The sequence below is a fragment of the Egretta garzetta genome, unplaced genomic scaffold, assembly GCF_000687185.1.
Source record: "Egretta garzetta isolate BGI_Z169 unplaced genomic scaffold, ASM68718v1 scaffold228, whole genome shotgun sequence".
NCBI lineage: Eukaryota > Metazoa > Chordata > Aves > Pelecaniformes > Ardeidae > Egretta > Egretta garzetta.
Window position 1 is genome coordinate 4,909,154 of NW_009260758.1, and position 19,727 is coordinate 4,928,880.

At 39.8% G+C, this 19,727-nt stretch overlaps 1 protein-coding gene across 1 annotated transcript in view; it reads left to right on the plus strand.

The window, feature by feature from the left end:
• TAFA4 (TAFA chemokine like family member 4) overlaps positions 1 to 9,464 on the plus strand; it is a 51,321-nt gene extending 41,857 nt beyond the window's left edge. The window contains exon 4 of the mRNA XM_009646009.1: positions 9,313 to 9,464. Coding sequence (XP_009644304.1) covers positions 9,313 to 9,464 — 152 coding nt within the window. The remainder of the gene's footprint in view (positions 1 to 9,312) is intronic.
• The last annotated feature ends 10,263 nt before the right edge of the window (positions 9,465 to 19,727 follow it).

Genomic DNA, 19,727 nt, shown 5'->3' on the forward strand with positions numbered 1-19,727 from the left:
GTCTCCCGCTCACTCATGATTCATTAAGATTGTTTGAGAAGTTTAGTCTCCTTGATTGTTTGACTTCCTACTGCCTCAAAAGCATAATCCTTCCTTCTGTTAATTTTGGAAACATCTCTGTGCATTGATGATAATGAGTCTGTGCATAAATCTGGGTGTAATTAATCCTCTTAATATATGTACTCGTCCATTTCATGTCGGTGCCAATAAAACTTCTTAATTTTTTTTCACAGTAGAATTCTTCTTTAAAACTAGTCTGAAAATAGCATAAGCCAAGAAATTCAAGCTTATGATATTAACCATTCCAGTTGTCTTTAAACTTAGTAGCTTGGCTAAAAAGTCACTGGATAATAAATGCAGCCCTAAGACCGGGCATGCAGATAGTGCTGGGACATACAATTTTGAGAGCTGTTCTCTAGGTGGATGTTTTACCATTTTATGTGGTCTTGTATGCTGGACATCAGTGCTATAATGATGCCCCAGGTCTATTCAGTTTCTTGTGTTGTTGTAACCCCAAATACCTTAGAGTTTGGAGAGCAGAGCAAGTGTACTGCTGTGTAGGACACAGTGTTTGAGCTAGGTCACCCACCTGATGAAGGAGAACTGTGGTATGGTTGCCTTAGTCCCATCGCCTTCCTGGGTAGATGTTGAAATCGTTGTGGAGCTCAACATTGCCATCCTTACGCTTTTAGCAGTATAACTTATGCAAAATTAAATTGATTATATACACTAAAGCTAAAATCTTACCTTCGTTGCAATGTTGACCAGGCATTCTGAGATGATATAAAACTCGCCTCCATGAGGCTCACTTTGCACCTCAACCCCCACCATTTTCCTCTCTGGCTCACCAGCAGTTCAGAAATTGTGGGTTACCCTTCTTTCTTTTCCCACCAGCACAGTCTGTTCCCTGGAGAGGCTGCTGTTCCTGTTAACTCAGTAAACAGTTACTCCAAGGTGGATAACTTATTTATTTTATTTTTTTAGAAAAAGTCTAAAAATTCATAAGCAAGACTCTTCTGTTTTCATTCTTCTTCACACAAAATTGCAACCATTATCAGTTATATATAAAACAAAAGGCTTCAAAATCCGATTCTTAATCTAACATTCAGAGATACTTAATTTTAAACATAAAACTCTAAATACATGCAACATCTGATTTATTTTTTTTTCATCTATTATCTGTTTTGAGAACCTTTTATTTAAGAAAGTAGTTTGTGGTTTGGTTTTTTTTTTTTTTTTTTTTTAGATGCTTACTCTTTTCATGCCCTGTAATTCAGGAAAACAATCAACTTTAACTGTGCAATTTGTTAAGTAGTTTTCTTGTCAAATCCCAAGTACCTTCTGTATTTTTAGGTGACATCAAACAGCAGAAATACTTTTATATACGACAGATAATAAAACTTAGGCATTGTTTTGAACTCGCTTAAGGATTGCAAAGGTGACACTGTCTTTCCATGATAGAAAGATATAAATGTACACTATCCTAGAAGCTTAATTCAGTTTGTCAATGCAAATAGTTGCGGAAAGAATTTAGTAGTTGGTTTTTTTTCTTCAAGTATAGCTGAAATTAAACACAACAAAACATTATGAATATAAGATTTTGGTTTCTAAAGTGGAAGCCTTTGATTCCCCCTCACCCCTTGGGGTAATGCTTTAGCATGCTTCGCTTATTTTTGCAAGCATATGGGACTGCATTCAGTGTTACTCAGTTGCTGTAGCACGGAAGCTATAACTATCTTTCCTTAGCCTCAGGACTAGATGTGTTTTCTCCCACTCGATACATATCCTTCAGTAGGCTTCTACACTGTGGAAGCCAGAAACAGTTTATGTCTTGGATTTGCATATTTCAGTCTGATACAGACATTTTGTTTTCTTTTCCAGCACCTTTTTAATGAATGCAGGACTGTTTAATTTGCCTATATTTTGCCCTGAGCTTAAAGGAAAGGACATGCCCAAAGCACAGAGTTACTTTTCTAACCAAAAGAAAAGGTTTTATAGAGCAATTGGCTTCTAGTAGTCTTTTAAAGTGTTTTCTTTGAACTTCAGACCTTATTCGATAGTAGTTATCATTTACAGTAGGGCGGCAATTATCTCTGTGCTGTTGATCATGCATGACGTGCATGTGGTGGTTGGTGCCCGTAGTTCCTACCTCAAATCATAGAATCTCTCAAGTTGGAAGGGACCCGTAAGGATCATTGAGTCCAACTTCCTGTTCCTTGCAAGACTACCTAAAAGTAAATCATACAACTAAGAGCATCGTCCAGACGCTCCTTGAACTCTTGACAGTCTTGGTGCTGTGACCACTTCCCTGGGGAGCCTGTGCCAGTGACTGACCACCCTCAAATTACTTATGTGCCAAATTGTGTTTGGACAAAACAAGAAAACGACCTGTTGAGTATGTGTCCAGAAAGTACCGCCCGCCTGTTGTGTCAGACTACACAGTTTTTAGTCATACACAGAGTTGCTTTTGCCTATGGGAATTCTTGGTGAAAGCAGGCTAGTGCTTAGTAGTTTTTATAGCAGTTCTATTTGGATTTAGAAAATACGTTCTGTTTGGGTTTTCGCCTCTTCTACACACACTCAAAAGGAAAATACCTCTGTGCAAGTCATGTTGGAAAGCAGTAGTAAATAGGGTGAAATCAGTTGCCTGTGAACTTTTCAGGGTTTGCGTGTTTCAGTTGTTCTTTGGAGCAGAGTAAATGGGATCACATTTCATGTTCTGTGCAGAATAGGAGCCTTTATAAAGCAATTGGAATGTAATTATGTTTTCCTTTCTTTACCCAACAAACGGATGGTTATATCATTAAATAATTACAACTGGTTTTGTTGAGAGCTGCATGATGATTTTACAGAAGTCTGCTTCTCCTTGCCATTTTAAAATGAGGGTCTGATTTCTGGTTTACGGTAACAACCCAGGAAAGTAAGAGTTGATTCTAGCTTTTCTTTAGGCCAGGCAAGCATATCACTGTTCATAGACTGTAGATGCTCCGTGAGAAATTAAGGCTATCAAGAAATAGATAGGGAAGACTGCAAAGGTCTGGGACTTTAGCAAAGTCTAGACAAGCTGTACTTACCATTCTGTGCTGGACTCAAACTTAACATTTGAGCAGCTTTCGGCTATAACCTATTTGGATTTTTTTCCCCCCAGTAAATTGTAACCAAATTAAAATAAGCCTTTCTCATCTCAAATTTATACATCTGGTTTTAGTATTTTACAGGTTTTTAATTTACTTGGATATTTTTCCTTAGTTTTCTCAGTCTTGCAGCATATGGCTTTCCTGACCTAGATCCCACTGGGTTTCAGTGACAGCTTGTTTGTTGATTTGGGTGGGGGTAGAGCCTAGTTCATCAAACAGAGCTCCTTGTTGATGAGTGCTGGGCACTGTGCCCTTTTGTATATATAGGCCATAAAATAGGCTTATAAAGTCCATCATCATGTTTTTTAAGATGCAGTCATAGGCCAGCTGGATATTTACATTTTGAAATAGGTTGACAGATGCTAAAGAATTTAACACAAGGTCAGATTTAAAGCAGCAGTTTATTGGAGCAGCACTCTGTGTTAAGGCTAAGCCCTGCTCAAAGAGGTAGTGAATATGTGTACCAATATTCACAGCTACCAAACTTCAGGAAGGCCCTCTATTTGAGTCAAGTCAGAATGGATTTGCACATCCAGGCATACACCTACATGTAGAACTGACTTTTTTTTTTTTTCTCATGAGATGTGCTAAGGAGGAACTTAAGCACTTGGGTGTTAAAGAGAAATGATAGATAATCCAGGAGAGTTCCAAGGAAAAGGTGTTGAAGTGGTGCAGAAAGGAAAGTAAAAGCTAGTTAAATCTTGCAAATACATAAAGCAAAAGTCTTAAGTGCCTTGATTGCTATGAACCAGTCCTTTTCCATGTTGTGCGCTAATACTTACTGTGTTGTGGGACCTAACTAGTATTTGTAGTGTGCTTTGCATTTCTGCAGTGTCTTTCATCTTGGAAACTTTAAATATGGGTAGTAGGAGAAGTCAAAGTACTTCATTTAAAAAGAAGGATATGAAGGTGAAAATCAATGTTTGTTATAAACTGAGATCTTCCTCGCATTTCTACAAGCACAGTAAAATCACTCATCACAGCCTAGATGAGAGTACAGGGCAAGAACTCTTTGGGTCAGGATATTTTTTTATCCTTTGCCCACGATAACACACTTGCTTAGATAATTGCATTTTGGATGCATCCAACAAGAAAGTCTATCATTTGTGTGTTTGAACTTAGTTGTGAAAGCTATTGGCAAACAAAAAAAGCAAGTTCTTCTGTACACATGCACACCTCATTTTCCTGGGGTTATTTGAGCTTCCAAGCACAGCCCCATCTGATACTTCTGAGAAATATTGCTGTAGATAAATTGAGCCACTAAACTCGGAAAAAAGCAGAGCATATGAAAGAAAGTATTTGAATATGCAGAGACAACACACCACACAGCCTGTATACCCTACCTTGAGTTGTAGCTATACTACTTTACTGCAGCTGTAGAAAATTTTGCTTAGCAAAGGTCAACCAGTTCTTCTGTCAGTGAGTAAATTAAAGTAGTCATGAGATTTTGTTTATGCCCATTTTCTTTATGGAAATAAACATCCTTGAGTAAGTACCTCCAGCTTGTCTAACAGGTACTGCCAAGAAGATAAAACATTAATAACTTATGTCCGTAGAGTAGCTATCTTACCTAAGTGTGCTAAATGCCTCTAAGTAAATCATCACTAGCCAAATCATCTTCCATCCAGGCAATTCTATAGTCCTAGAATTTATGAGGAAGAAACACTCAGATTGGAAAAAATGTGAATGGGACTAAAGAATTGTTTAAGAATTTTCTGTAGGGCCAAAGGGCCACAATGAAGAAAAAGCACAATTTTGGCTGAAAGCCCATCTGGGTTCCCGACTGAAGGGAAGAGAGGGTATAGAAACAAGAAAACAAAAAATCAATACTTAAGACATAGATAAAAGAAGAAATAGCTGAGAAGATTTCCCTCCCACTGTTCTTGAAGGGATTTCAGCATACTTGAGAATTCAAAAGGATGTTAATGCTGTGTCAGTATTCAAAGAAAAAACCGAAATATACAGAAGGATGAATAGTGCACTGAAAACTTATGTGGAAGAAAGCTTAATCCAGGAGAGTAGGAAAGACAGCTGTATTTGTCCAAACTAAAGACAATATGAATTTGCTTGTTCAAGGAGAACACGCAGAAATCCTTTAAAAGAAAAAAAAAAAAATATTGCCCCATAACACATGAAATGTGGTTAATGCTGAGGTGGATCAGTATCATGGTTCTCCTTTTGGTAAGAAAGAGGATGGGGAGGTACTTTCTAACTTACTGTTAACGAAAGAAGGTGCTAACCAACATCTACTGCGATTAAACGTTGGTGTGGTTTTTTGTTTTGTTTTTCAGATTCTGACCCCGGCTAGTGGATCTCTGGTCCATTGTTGTAATTCAGAATGCTTTTCGGAATAATTGGAGTATTCTAGAAGAGCACTAGTATTGTGTCAGTTTTGAGAGGGTGGGCAGCATGGTCTAGATGTTTAGGGATGACTGAGGCTGATCTCAGTCCTGTGCAAATAACTGAGAAGCTGATACGGTATCCAATTAGGAAGGAATTCCTGGGGTATGGGTCACAAGAGTTGATGTAGCTTTCTGAAAAGAGGTTTGCCAGACACAACTGATTTCATTTCCTGAGGAGTTTTCAAGACTAATACAGGTACTTTCTGCATGTAAGCCTGTGCTTTCCAAGTTACCTAGGAAGATAATGTATAATTTATTCAACTAAAGATTTGGTTACAAAATACATCTGAGGATTTAAGTCGTATTTTTTTGTAAGCTATTTAATTTTGAGCCACATGCCATTGTGTGCACTGCTCGGTGGCGGTTACCTAGCATACCTCAAAACCACCTCTCTCCGCAGAATCGTCAGTAGGAAGCGGTAGTCAAACGGCACGTACCTGCCGGGATTTCGCAGTGCTTAGCTCTACACCTGACTCTGCAACATTTTCAGCAGTGACCCAAAAGCAAATATAGAGTCTCTCCTGACAAAAACATGTACGGATTTCACCCAGTGGGGCAAAGGAGTAATTAATGACAAGCCCGAGGCAGCCACATGGCATAGTCCCACTCACAGGAAGTTGATCCTGTTTATTAACTGTGTTAATAAAGACAAATGCATTGTGGTGTGAAACTGAAGGAAGTTCAATCAGCTCGGTTTATCAGGCAGAAGATTGAAAAGTTACTGGATTGCAGCATGTTCGATACCTTCGCAGGGAGAAAAAGGTGATTACTAACAGGTGCTGTAATGTAGGAGAAGAAAGCACAACAGAAGAGGTGGGAAGAGGGAGAAAACTAAGGCTGTGGGTGTCATGCTGAGATTGCTTAACTGTCAGAAAAAATGACAATGGGAGAAGTTTCTTTCTTCACCTATTCCAGATTGGTTTGGAAGACACTGTGTAGCCAAACACAACTGGGGGCACAATGCAGTGAATTGCGTGAGATGAGATGATGTATTGACACCTTTTGGGCTTTATTCTCTATGAACCTCCAGTTTCCATGGAGTCAGGTTGTCTAGGGAGCGATGTCAGCAAAAGATTAATTTCTGGCAGGGTTTCTGGCTGGTTTCTGACTGATTTCCAGCAAATCAGCTGGCTAATGTCAAACAAAAGCAGTCTCCTTTCCCTTCATGAGGGTGGTTGTGTATGAGAGTGACATAGCTGCTCTCATTTCTTAGAGAAGTCATCTGCTGAAACCTTTCCAAGACTGCCTCAATCCAAAAAGAGGAGGAAGCCTTTATATCCTCCAGTGAGTTGCACAGTTACAGGGACAATGATAGAGAACTCTAGCTATGAAGATGAGCCTAAGGCTCTGATGGAGAATTTTAATGGACTAATCTCAGGGGTGTGTTTGACACAAACAGCTACAGCCAGTTAGGACATCTAGATCAGTAGAGTGGACATTACAGCTACAAAGAAATAGGACATAAAATGGATGTAAGAATTAGTGGATTGCTACAGCAAAGAATTGGGGATTTGCTGGAAGCTAATGGAGTGAGATCTGTATTAAGTATTTCAGAGTGTTGCCATTGCTCAGAGGAGAGGAATAGAAATGAGTCAACAGAAAGGGTAGGAATTGCTTTCTATGGAAGTGTCTAAACAAGTGATGAACAGAAGGTGAAATGTGCAGTTTGTTGAAGAGCTTATGGATCTTATTTGAGTTACGGATTGACTCAGCAATGTTTCCTGTTCACATCTGTGCTTGTTTTAATGGAATATGGTACTGCTGGAGATGATGGGCCAGTTTCCCTATCTTCAGTTCCACGTGGTCTATGTGGACCAGGAAGCTGCACGGGCACAATTAGTCAGGAATGCTGTGTGAACCCACTCCTGTGCTGCACTTTCGGCCACACAACGAATTCCTTTTTTTCTTTAATCAGGTGGTAGTAGCAGGTTGATGTGGGTTGTATAAATAAATAAAACCTGCCACGTTTGGTGCGTTTTCTGTGGTCTCAAAACATATTGCACCCAAACCAGCATGGAAAAGGTTGGATCTAAGGCGGGATCAGAGTAACTGAGAGGTGGTTTTCCAGGTCTGAAGTTGAACTTCTGTTTTTAGGGTAGCAGTAAACATATGAAGGCATGTTCACATGTCAGAGTGCAGGCAAAGTTGTGGCATGTCACCGTATCTGCACTCTCAACAGCACTGTGCAGAGCTGGGTGACGCAGCAGCCAGGCCTCCCAGGAGGACCCGCTGGGTTTGAAGCACAGCTCTGAAGACACAGCTAGCTCTCTACTGGGATCTGCTGTTTGCTTAGGGACCTCTGCCCATGCCCTCAGTCTTCTTGAATCTGGCCTTCTAGGATTGCTCATGTTTACCTGAAATAAATGTGGTATAGAAATCAAAACAAATTTAAAAAGTAGCAGAGATATGAAATAGATGACTGGACCATATGTCTGGAGTGGAAATGATCCCTCACCTCCTAGGAAGCATAATGAAGTTTCATCTGTTTTATCAACAATCACTCAGCATCAATGCAAATGATATAAGATCCAAATGACTGGTGAAAGGATACATGCATATATTTTATAATTTTAAGAGATTGAAGGAATAGTTTATAAAAGCCAAACTGGTGTTCCAGAAGTACATTTTTTTTGTAGTGCTTTCCACGTAGGCTTAGAGCGAAAGTGCAAAACAAAAGTAATTGAATGAACATTTCAGCAATATCCTGACGTCAGCTTGCCTGCTTGTCACCCTAATTTGAAGGTTGCAGAAGTACGAATTTACCTTGAAATTAAAAGGGAAAAAAGTGCTTTGCAAGAAGTAGACTAAATTATTTTTGTTAATCTCTTTTGGATGTGGTATCTTTTAAAGCATACAATTCAATATTGTGTGCACATAGTAGCATAATGCAGATTAACTAAATCAACATTTTAAACCATACTTTATTTTGAAATCCAATTTAGGTGGTGTAAGATTTTGAACTGATATATTTGATAATAATTTTCTGGGATTTGATGAATCCCATGAACAATGCAAATCTGAGAAATGCATGCAGATGTTTGCAGCTGTGAGAAAGTATATCTGTTGTTAACAGCAGTATTATAAAGTCATGACTACATTTGTAAAAATAACAGGCATGGCCTTATTAATGGAAATTGGCTTAAGGGTAGAAAACTAATGAATTTGCACAGGTAAGGTGTACTCCTGTAGTCTTCCAGAACTTACTGCAAAACTGGCAGTGGAACTGCAGGTAGAATTATAGTTAATAATCCAATGCTTCCCAGTGGTTTCCACATTCTTATCAGCACTATTTGCTGGCAGACCTCACATGCTTACGTCTCTGTGCAATTCTATTTTCTCACCCAGTGAAGAGAGAAACTGGCATTTCTTCGACCGGTCTCGCATATGCATATCCAGGTTAAACAAGAAGCCTTAGTTCCGTTCCGCCGTATAGTAGGTACTTGACTGAAGCATGTAAATGGAGGAGGCAAGTCATCTTTGTAGTCAGTGGAGACAGAAGGGCACTTCCAGAGGTCAGTTCAAATGTGGGAGTCGGTCTCTAGCAGTGCTTGCCTGCCTTCACCATTTGCATATGGCATTTACCCTTCCGTGTGCTGAAGTCTTTTAGCCACATTTTTAGCTCAAACACAATCAGTGTGATATGCTACTAAAACAATAGCTGTTGGTTTTTACTTTTTGTAATCAAACAATTGAACAGCACAAAGGGAACCTCCCTACTAAACCCAACAGTATTCAAAAAGAGCTTGTATTCTCTTTCCTTTTTCTTTTTCTAGCTTCCATTGTCCTACAGAAGTGGTGGTGTCATATGAACCCCTGTCTGGATGGAGAGGACTGTAAAGTACTACCAGACTATTCAGGTTGGTCTTGCAGCAGTGGAAATAAAGTCAAAACCACAAAGGCAAGTACAGAGATCGCCTATATTTAAAGGTGGCAGTCTGCTGATAGCGCTTGCTTATTGCATTGCATCTGCGGGTGTGAGCACCAGTACTGGACTCCTCAGTGTTTTGAAAAGTGGTGATTAATGCAATTGTTCTCAGAGAGGGAAATGTTGGATCAGAACTGTCCCTTCACTGCCAGCCTAGTTAAGTTATTGGGTGCTGGAGTCAATCCGAAGATGGCCCTGCTTCAGTCTTTAGTGAGCAAAGAAACTATTCCGTTGTGACCAGTGCTAGAGGGATAATCAGGTTCCAGGATCAATTCTTCAGTTTGCAGACTGAGTACACGGATCCCAGGTCTTTACCAGTGTCTCCTAAAGTTAGATTCCTATGCTCCTGGAAAGCCCTTTTGGCATTTGAAAGTAGCAGCCTGTCTTGGGAGTTTTTGAGAATCTGCACTGATGTCAGTGGGAACTGTGGGACACTGAGCACCACTGGAAATCAGGCTGGTTCAGATAATTTCTAATTATAAGCCATCCTGTAGACAGCCTGTTTTTTTTTAAAAAAAAAACTTTGCTATGCCATCTTATTTCTTAATTAATGGCCAGCAGAGAGAAAATATCATGTCCTCTGTCTGCTTAACAATCTGAAATGAATTCAGTGCATTGAAGTTCAACAAGTCATAGCAAACCACATATCCAAATATATTATAAACCAGGAGTCTTTAGCAGGCAATAGCAAAGACAGACATATGCTTAGCTTTTCCCTTTACAGCCTCTGCTAGTTGGGAATGAATGTTGTTACAGTCTGAGTTAATAAGCAAATACTGACACCAAATGTTGTTTAATAATGACTGTTCTAAGGATTGGAAACTGTACTAATTTCTGGATGAAAGAGAGAAAATCAGGTTTGGGCAGCTGTGGTGTCTAAAGCCCAGCTACAGACATTGCATGGTGGCAGGCTCACTGGAAAATTCTGACCAAACCAACCAGTCTGATAAACATGTTTTTAAGATCAGAGGAATTGTTGCCAATCAATGTTATTTATCAAATGCCAATGATGCAGTCAATAGTGTGCCTGGGTCCTGCTGTTCTTCTGTGGTGGATACTACACCCAAAAGTTGACCTGCATGCTCTAGAATCCGTATTGGTAACTGGCAGTCAGTTATTGCAAGATACAGATAACCCTCAGCCTTTAGTTATTTCCTCAGGCACTGACTTTTAACTACTTGTATATAGATAAGGGGTAGTGTGTAGCATTGCACTGAAGGGTTAGACTGGTGAAGTAAGAGTTCTAGATGTTGAGTGAGACAACTTCATTTCTGGACATACCAGAAGAGAGCTGGCAATTTAAACCAAAAGGGACCTTATTGGAAAAGAGTAAGCCAGGGTTAAATATCCTTGATACCTTCGGTAGATACTAGAGGGATGAAGGGTAGAAGAAAGAACTTTCTGATGACATTGATGACTGAAGGCCTGAGGTGTCAAGTCCTCATCCATGCAGCTGTTCCTTCCTTCCTATCAACAGTTGCCTTTTAGTTCATTGAGGTCAACTGACCACACGAGTCATACAGCCTGTGTTCATGACTCTTGCTCTTGGACAGTGAAAAGAGGCAGACTGAGTCAGTGGGAGTTTACTAATAGAAGGGCAAATTTCGCACGGATCGTTTATTTTATTATCCATGACAAATATTGCAACCAGCAAACTACAGAACACGGTAATGCATTCTGATGAGTTTAGGAATGTCTTTATAAAGCTAGAGTGGGACAAATCATCCTGCCTGAAGTTAGACCCGTGCAAATTCATCAACTCCAGTGAGTTTGTGTGGGTCTAACAGAGGGCAGAGTGTAGAAATATGAGTGCAAATGTTGTTTCATTAAACTCTTCCTCGACTTTGCTGGGATGCGGAGTAATGCATTTTGCATTGATTTGTATCACCATAGGAGATTTCTTTGAGGGGCAATTAATTGAAAGCATAAGCAAACAACTGGCACTTGTGCTTAGATGTGAATCATTCTACTGTATTGCTGACATGAGAACTGTTGGTTTTCCTTGCATGGAGTTGTTTTCCTTTCACTGCCCTGTGTTGTTTTAGATTTGAGCATGTTAAGGTAGGACTGTATTTTCTCGTGCATGCAGTTAGCAACAGCATAAGGGGGAGCCTGATTCTGACTGAGGTCTTGGAGTACTGCAGCAATATAAATGTAGATATGAGTAACGAAGATAGTGGTTACGCTTCCCATTGAAATGACACAAGGGAGTCCTAACCTTTAACTAGTGATTGGCCATGTTAAAGAAGGGAACAGGCAGACTTCCTTAAAGGGTAGATCCCTTAAAAAGGCATCTCAGTCCCTCCTGTTTTAATTACTCTTGGCTAGAAATTCTTCCATTTTTTCTGTATGTGTTTTATGTGTGGATACTTCAGGGAAATAATTACTTTCATGCTTTTAAATACCTTGGGTTTGACCCATAAAAGCATTTTCCATGCATTTATCTGTGTTGTTAGTAAGTGAACCCTGAAGAGTTACTTTTGGAGGCTGGGATTTAACATAGCTATATCCTCAGTAGTAGTGACATTTCTAAAAGCCAAGGATTTGTTATGCTATCACCAAGTTGTTGTACTCCTCTAGTTAGCTTTTATTATTGTACCTTTTGAGAAGCAGTCTGAAATGATGAAGTTTGTCGTCTTCAAGTCCAAGTAAGAAAGGACATGACTTGTCCAAGTTTCATTGTGTGCAGCTGCCAGCATGTTTCCAGCCAAGCCAAGTTGTTGGTCAGGTGGGGAGAAACAGGTGATCTCACAGCATGACTGTGCCCATCCACAAGAGTGTTCCCACGAGTACTTCTTTCTCTCTCCTGTACCTTAAGGAAGCCCTGAATGACAGGCTTACGTGTAGATGTCTGCTTGCTAGACAGCAAAAGCTGTGCTGCAGAATCTGTCCTGGCATCCATATTTCCTCCGTAGGTATTCTGCCTGTCTTGTGGGTGGTTTTCTCTCTCTACCAAGATACAGTTTTTGTACAAGTATAATGAGTAATGGTAACTCCAGATTCTGAACAGTAGCTTGTGGCATGGGCAGTGTTGAACTGGAAGGAAAATAGAATGGAAAGAAAGTTTTCCTTGTTACAGGGTAAAGGAAAGTATGATGTAACTTTTTTTTTTTTATTTTAAAAATGAACCCAAGATTTGTCCAAACTCAGCTCAAACAACAAAATAGGTATTAAGTGCATTATTAAAACTTTACACAACGAGGACTGTATGAACTGTCAGACCAGAAGTCCAAAATATACAGCATCCTGCGTGACTCAGTGCTGGGATACTTAAATCAGAAAGACACAGCAAAACCCTTGTGGACAATTATAGAAAATGTACACGTACATGAAATTCTTCCATTTTAATAGTTGGCTTATGTCTAAAATATGAGAGTTGAGATCCATTCCGTATTAATTTTTTTTTCTATGTTATGTAACAAAGATGATCTCATTACCATTTAAATTTCTAATCAATTTTTTAAAGCTTTCTAAGACCCTGGGATCAGTGCTAGATGGGACGACGACTTGCACAGGTTAATTATACACAGAAAGAGGAAATGCCATTTAATCAATTTTAAGTCCTCTATCTTTTCATTTTGTGAAAATATTAGAGTAACTTGAAGTATATGAAGCACAGGAGACTCCTGACACTACTCAGTGTTTAGATGAATAGTTAGTAGCTGAGTGGGACAGTTAAAATGTGAAAAGCTGAAGAGCTCGTGTCTTACATCAGTTACCTCAGGGAAAGAAATAAAAACTTCACTATGCTGAGTGTCTATTTAGTTTTGTAACATGTCTAGACACTACAGAGCAGAGCTGGCAAAGCTTTCCTCCTTCCAGGCTGCCTGTTCTCATCCGTTTCCAGGATGGGAAATCTGACATGACCCCTCTTCGACGTAAAGCCAGACCCACTGGGTTTGCACAGCACCGCGTGTGCGCGTTAACGCTTGCACATACGTCCCTGCAGCGCCCAACTGGGTGTGCATATGGTTGTAAGGGGAAGAGACTGCAGGGTCCCACGGGAGAAGAGCTATCTGGGAGTGGCTTCTCCAGCAAGAACAATTCATCCCTTCTGCAGACCATGTTCTGCCTTGATCCCCAGTTCCCTCCCGTAAGGTGGACCTCTGGGAATGGGTAGCAGTTTGCATGGATGGTCCTTTGGAATATAAGTCGTACACTTGTGTTGTAGGCATTGGTGTTGAAAATGATGCTAAGCAAAATAAAGCGGGAGGTTTCCATGAGATGTTTGTGGCAGATTTAATAGTAAACATCCATTTTTTTAGTCTGGAAATTTCCCCTGTTGAACAACAGTGTAATTAACATTTGCATGTAGATGCTGTTTCTGTGCAAGGTATGCAGGAATGGCCGGGGCAAGCTCATTCATGATGTATTCATGTGTACAGTTCCTTTGCAGCAACAGAGCATGTGCTATCATCCTTGTTTGATCAGTTCTGTGTAGGTAACTCTTTCCTCTTCTTTTATAGGTAACACGGTAGCAAAGAATAAACCTGTGGGTCACCACCAGAACATGTGCGACTGTTGCTTGGCTGTTACACAGAGACCCTTTTTTGTGATGATGCGATTGACTAATTATTTGAACTTGCAAAATTAGTCAGCAAGAAGGACAATACTTCTCTTTTCAGCTGTGGCTGCAGTTCCTGAACCTGGATTTTGGTATACAGAATGGTACATTTTAATTTCACAAGAAAAAACAAGGAGATTTGGTTCTACCTGAACTGCACCTTGGATTCCCAAGGATCTGACACGTGGCAGAAATTCGTGGAAGCACACACCTGAACTTCTGCGGTGCATCAAGGATAAGACTTTCTTAATGACATTAAGATATATAAAATTGTTTTAAATTAGTTTAGATCATGAATGTAACCTAGGGGGTCATAGAAAGAAAATGCTTATGTTAGAACCAATGTGGATGATCTTAAAGATCTTTTCCAACCCAAGTGATTCTATGATTCTATGGATTGGTCTGAGGTACTTCTCACATACAGTACAACCTAAAAATACAAAGCTGATCCCAATGCTAAGTGAGGTGACAGGATGGTGTTAGTAAATTATGTCTTAGTGTATTTTCAACTGTGATTTAGTAACTATCAAGGTTGTATGAAGGTGAAAAGATGGAACTTATAAATCAGTAGCAATTATTGTAGGGCATACTTTGGTTATATCTGTGCAATTAGATTTATTTCCTTAGATAGTTCTAGGTAGTTTAACTTTTACATTCATAAGTGATGGCAGGAAAGCATGAGGAAGAGACAAAATTTGAAAGTAGAAATAGTTTTTCTTGTTCTAAAATAAATCCATTCTCTAGGGGAATAGCAAAGTATATGTATTCCTTGCCTCTTTGAATCTAGATATGGAAAAGAATTTAGCCATTAGCTAGAAATATTCATTCAAATGCCTCAAAAAAAGGAGTGCATGCTTGTACTGCATAAGGAAGGCTTACTGGAAGGAGGATAATTTGTTTGGATTTTCATAGCTTTGGTTATATCCTAATAGGTAACATACTTAAAATTCATAAGCAAAATTCTAGATAAAAGTGAATCTTCACTTTCAATTAGTTCTTCTTTAGAATGATTATAATAATTAAATGTCCAGTTCCTTGACAGACTGAATTTCCAAGTGGTTACGTTTTGTGACACATAATTGTTTCATATTATTGTAGATGCATTTCATACTGTTTTTCTTATTTGCCTGTTACACTTTTTTGTCATCAGTCTTCATAAATAGAGTAGTAAGTAGAGGTGAATCTGTAGCCAGTCTGTTCCCCATTACATCATTTTGTGACTTAAGATGCATTGAAACAGTCTCAAATGCAACGATGCAGATAGCTATCATGCGGATGAACTGCTGCTGCCCCAGCTACTGAATTAATTGTTATGTTTTATGTAAATATTAGGGTAACAATGTATATCTAATTTTTATATAGACAGAAAAGTCCCCCCCCCCCCCCCCCCCAAAAAGTGTGTTCTACTAATTTAGGTCATTGTGCATAAGCTATCTGGTTTATGGGAAAGATAGCATCAGCAGTGTGAAGCTGTTCAGAGTAATAATTGTTAGCTTTTGATTTGTTGGAGTGAGTGGGACTATTCAGCCAGGTAATTCCATTGAAGTCAGTGATGGGAAGACCTGGCCCTGTGTTTTTTGGTTTTGATTTCTCTGGTTTAGTTCACTTTCAGTTATGTATTTGATTACAGCTGGGATCATAGTGGTCATGGTACTCTGTGATAAGTAAACAAGAGATTTTCTGCTCTATGCTTGGACAACTGAACAGTCAATAGACTCTGCTTGCTCTAATGAGCTCCACATTCCTAATATTTTTCCATTGTTTCAATTTTATGATTAAATTTTAAAGTTACCTTTACTACGGCTACTGTTTCTGTGCATATGTATTCAATAATATCATCAGTGAAGATCATTTTCATTTATTACTTGTACAATGTTGACCCACAACTGGTATTTATTTGTTTATTGAGGTAAGTGCTCTACAAAGATACAGTAAAAACTATTGCTGAGATGTTCTAAGTGGACAAAAAGGAGTTTTACAGAAAAGTTATTATTTTTCTCTTTTTTGAAGATGAATACGTAGAAAATAAGTTACTTGCCACTGGTCATACACTGGATTTGTGGTGGAATTGAGAACAGAACCAAAATGTCTTACATTTAATTAAGTCTTTCCCATTCAAGGCATGTAACATACTTACCTAGAAGGTGTACAGTATGTTACGTGCCTCGCAGTAGCCACCTGGAAGGTGCTTTCGCTCCTGCTCAGGAAGGGGGGAAACTACAACATAAATTTGATAATATGAGATGATGAAACACAGCCCAAATGAATGACTTGCCTTCCTAGATCCTAGCCCATGACAGAGATTTTATATTCCTAAAGCAGCTTTGTTCCAGAGGATCTTGGGTTGATTTACAGCTTTTTCTAGCTCATTGCACAAATGTTGTAATATATGCCTGTCGTCTTTGGGGGGATTGCTGCTTCTTCTAATGCTGTTGTCTGGCATCTGACACCAGCATTGCCCTTCTGCTGAGCGATAGCAAAATTAAAGTCTTTGCCAGCAGCTCTGTTAGTAGAAGAGATCAGCATCCCAGATTCTTGGTGTGTTCTCTATGTAAATAGCTTAGTTTATGTTTATCCACTTGTTCTAGAAGAGCAGTTTTTCCAAGCAGCATGCTTGCAGTCTCTTAGAAACCTCAATTTGCATCCTGCTGCTAAGCTTCTATGGGGCTAAAACCCGAGGGTCATCATGTCCAAGCTTTTGTTTGGGCAGGCACTGTCTCCTGCAGTCTGGTTCAGAAAGTAAAAGAGGCAATCTTCTGCTGTACAATTTCTAACAAAGGTTGTTGCAGACATTCCTGTGATGAGTTATTATTCTAATATCCAATCTGAACTGGTTCATGTCCTGATTATACCTGCATCTTACTTCTTAACTGTGTTCTTTTCTCCCCTCTTTAGGATGACCTTGATGTATATCACAACATCACAGAATGGCAGGGGTTAGAAGGGACCTCTGGAGATCATCTAGTCCAACACCCCTGCTAAAGCAGGTTCACCTAGAGCAGGTTGCACAGGATCATGTTCAGGTGGGTTTTAAATATCTCCAGAGAGGGAGACTCTACAACCTCTCTGGGCAGCCTGTTCCAATGCTGTGTCAGAGATACTCCTGTACCCTAATCATCTTCGTAGCCCTCTGCTGGACTCTCTCCAGCAGTTCCTGGTCTTTCTTGAACTGGGGAGCCCAGAACTGGACACAATACTCCGGATTTGGCCTTACCAGGGCAGAAGAGAAGGGGGGAAGATAACCTTCCTCAGCCTGCTGGCCACAGTCTTCTTAATGCACCCCAGGATACCATTGGCCTTCTTGGCTGCAATGGCACATTGCTGGTTAACTTTCTGTCCACCAGGACTCCCAGGTCCTTCTCTGCAGAGCTGCTTTCCAGGAAGTCAACCCCTAACCTGTACTGGTGCACAGGGTTATTCCTCCATAGGTGTAGGACCTTACACTTGCCTCTGTTGAACTTCATCAGGCTCCTCTCTGCCCAACTCTTTAGCCTGTCCAGGTCTCACTGAATGGCAGCACAGCCTTCTGTTTTGTATTATCAGCAAACTGGCCAAGAGTATGCTCCGTCCCTTCATCCAGGTCATTGATGAATAAGTTGAACAAGGCTGGACCCAGTAGTGACCCTGGGGAACACTGCTAGCTACAGGCTTCCAACTAGACTCTGCACTGTTGATCACAGCCCTTTGAGTTCTGCCATTCCTTCAGCCAGGTGACATGTCAGTAGTCATGAAATCACCATGGCCTCTTCACCTCTTCTTTTTTTTTTTTTTTTTTCTCCTTTTTTTTTTTTCTCTGCTTATCTTTGTAACCTGCTGCATCCCTTGCCATTTAGGTGACTTTTTTGAACAAGGATTGCCAGAATTAGGCACTTCATTTGAGATCTGCTATTGCCAGTTTTCTAGAGTGTCCTTAGCGCTTCCTCGTCTCTGCTGCAAATAGTTCACTTTCTAAAGCCTATGTTGCTTTTTGCTTTTGTCTTTTTCATAGCTGCATCTCACTAGCAATCAGCAGTCAGCAAATGTTTGACTAATAATATCCTAGGCTTGCTTTATTCAGCTCATTCCTCCTTGCTGATAGTGTATGTTCTTACCAATTCTACCTCAGAAAATGGCCTTGAAGTTTGTGCTGCTGAACGTCACCCATTGTTACTCTCCCAGGCTGAGGTCATGAGGTGCTGCCTGTTCCCTGTGCCGAGGTTCTCCATGTGCCTCCTTGCAAGGCTGTAGTTGAACACTGCCAAGACTGACTGGTGAGGAACACCATCCTATCTCCTTCTGAACAGAAAGTGCCATTGTTCACTCTTTAGCCAGTTCCTTACCACCATCCTTATCTTCTCCAATTAGATAAGGAAGTATCTGTGGTTTGAAAATAAATGCTTTGACATATAAACTAGATTAATGGAATTTTCTTTATCTAGAAAATAAATTATCTTAATAGAAATCCCTGCAAAGTTTCTCTTGCATCCTACAACTCTGTTAAATCCATGATAGATTTTATTCCATTTTCCATTTACCTCCAAGTCTGTTATCTTCAAGGATTTGTGTTAGAATTTGTACCTAAAGAGAGTAAATAAAATTTTTTACGTTTGCTGTAAATTTTCTCAAGGGTTGGTTCATAACAAACCTACAACAATAGAGAATGTCTTTGAAGACTAACAGTTTGCTTGCAGACTGAACAGACCCTGAGGTAAGATAACAGTTAAGACTTCTGTCATAACAATAGGCCTCTCTGTACCTATTGAAATACAGATGATCCTGTAACAAACTTTTAACTATTTAGGGATAAATAGATGCCTCTAAATTCTAGTAATGGCATTTAAAGGACTGCTTTTCACAGCACAGTGTCCCCAAGCACTGCACTGTGGTGATAATTCTGGGCTGACTCAGAATGGATCTGCTTGCCTTGGAATTTAGAATATGCTGGTTATGTTGAGTTCTTGAAGATGTTTTTTTGAAGGTTATGGCTGCAGGGATTCTCACTGCATGGAAATGAGACTCCTACACCTGAAGACGTGGAGTATGTATTATTTTCCACTTCAGTTACCTTACCGTGTAATTGAGCAACCAGATCCCCTTTGCAAAAGCAGGATTATCTAGACAGTGATAAAAGGTGGAGGTTTTTTCCAAACGATGGCTTTGGCTTGATGAATAAACAGCACATCTCCCATTGATTTTCTTCATGTCTTTTGCTTGTTAAACAGTTACTCTTCAAAAAAAAAAAAAAGGGGGCGCCTAGGCAGTGTTTCCAGCTTGGACTTTAAAGTCTAGAACTTTAAAGTCTATGTCTCAGTTACCAGATTTTTCTCATTTGGCTGAAAATTCACCAAGGTAGTCCATTAGAATAACAGCCTGTACCAACCTTCAAGAGACCTTTTGCATTTTATAAAGTACTGTAGCTTTATTATTGTTATGAGGACAAAGTCACCCACCAGGAGAAATTAATAATGCTGTTAGAACACTTCAGGGGCCATTCTACCCTGCTCTGTGTACGCGTGTGACATTCCCATTAATACTAACAGAAGTTACATGTACTCAAAAGAAGAGCATTTTTGGTGGCATAGATAAAAAGTTTGTTCGTTACGGTCATTTGTAGAAAGAGTCAATGAGATTTTGCCAGAAAAATCACTACAGGCTACACTGAACCTGGAGGCTCAAGGCTGTGAAAGGCCACTTGTTGCATTTCACCAGCCCAAGATGGG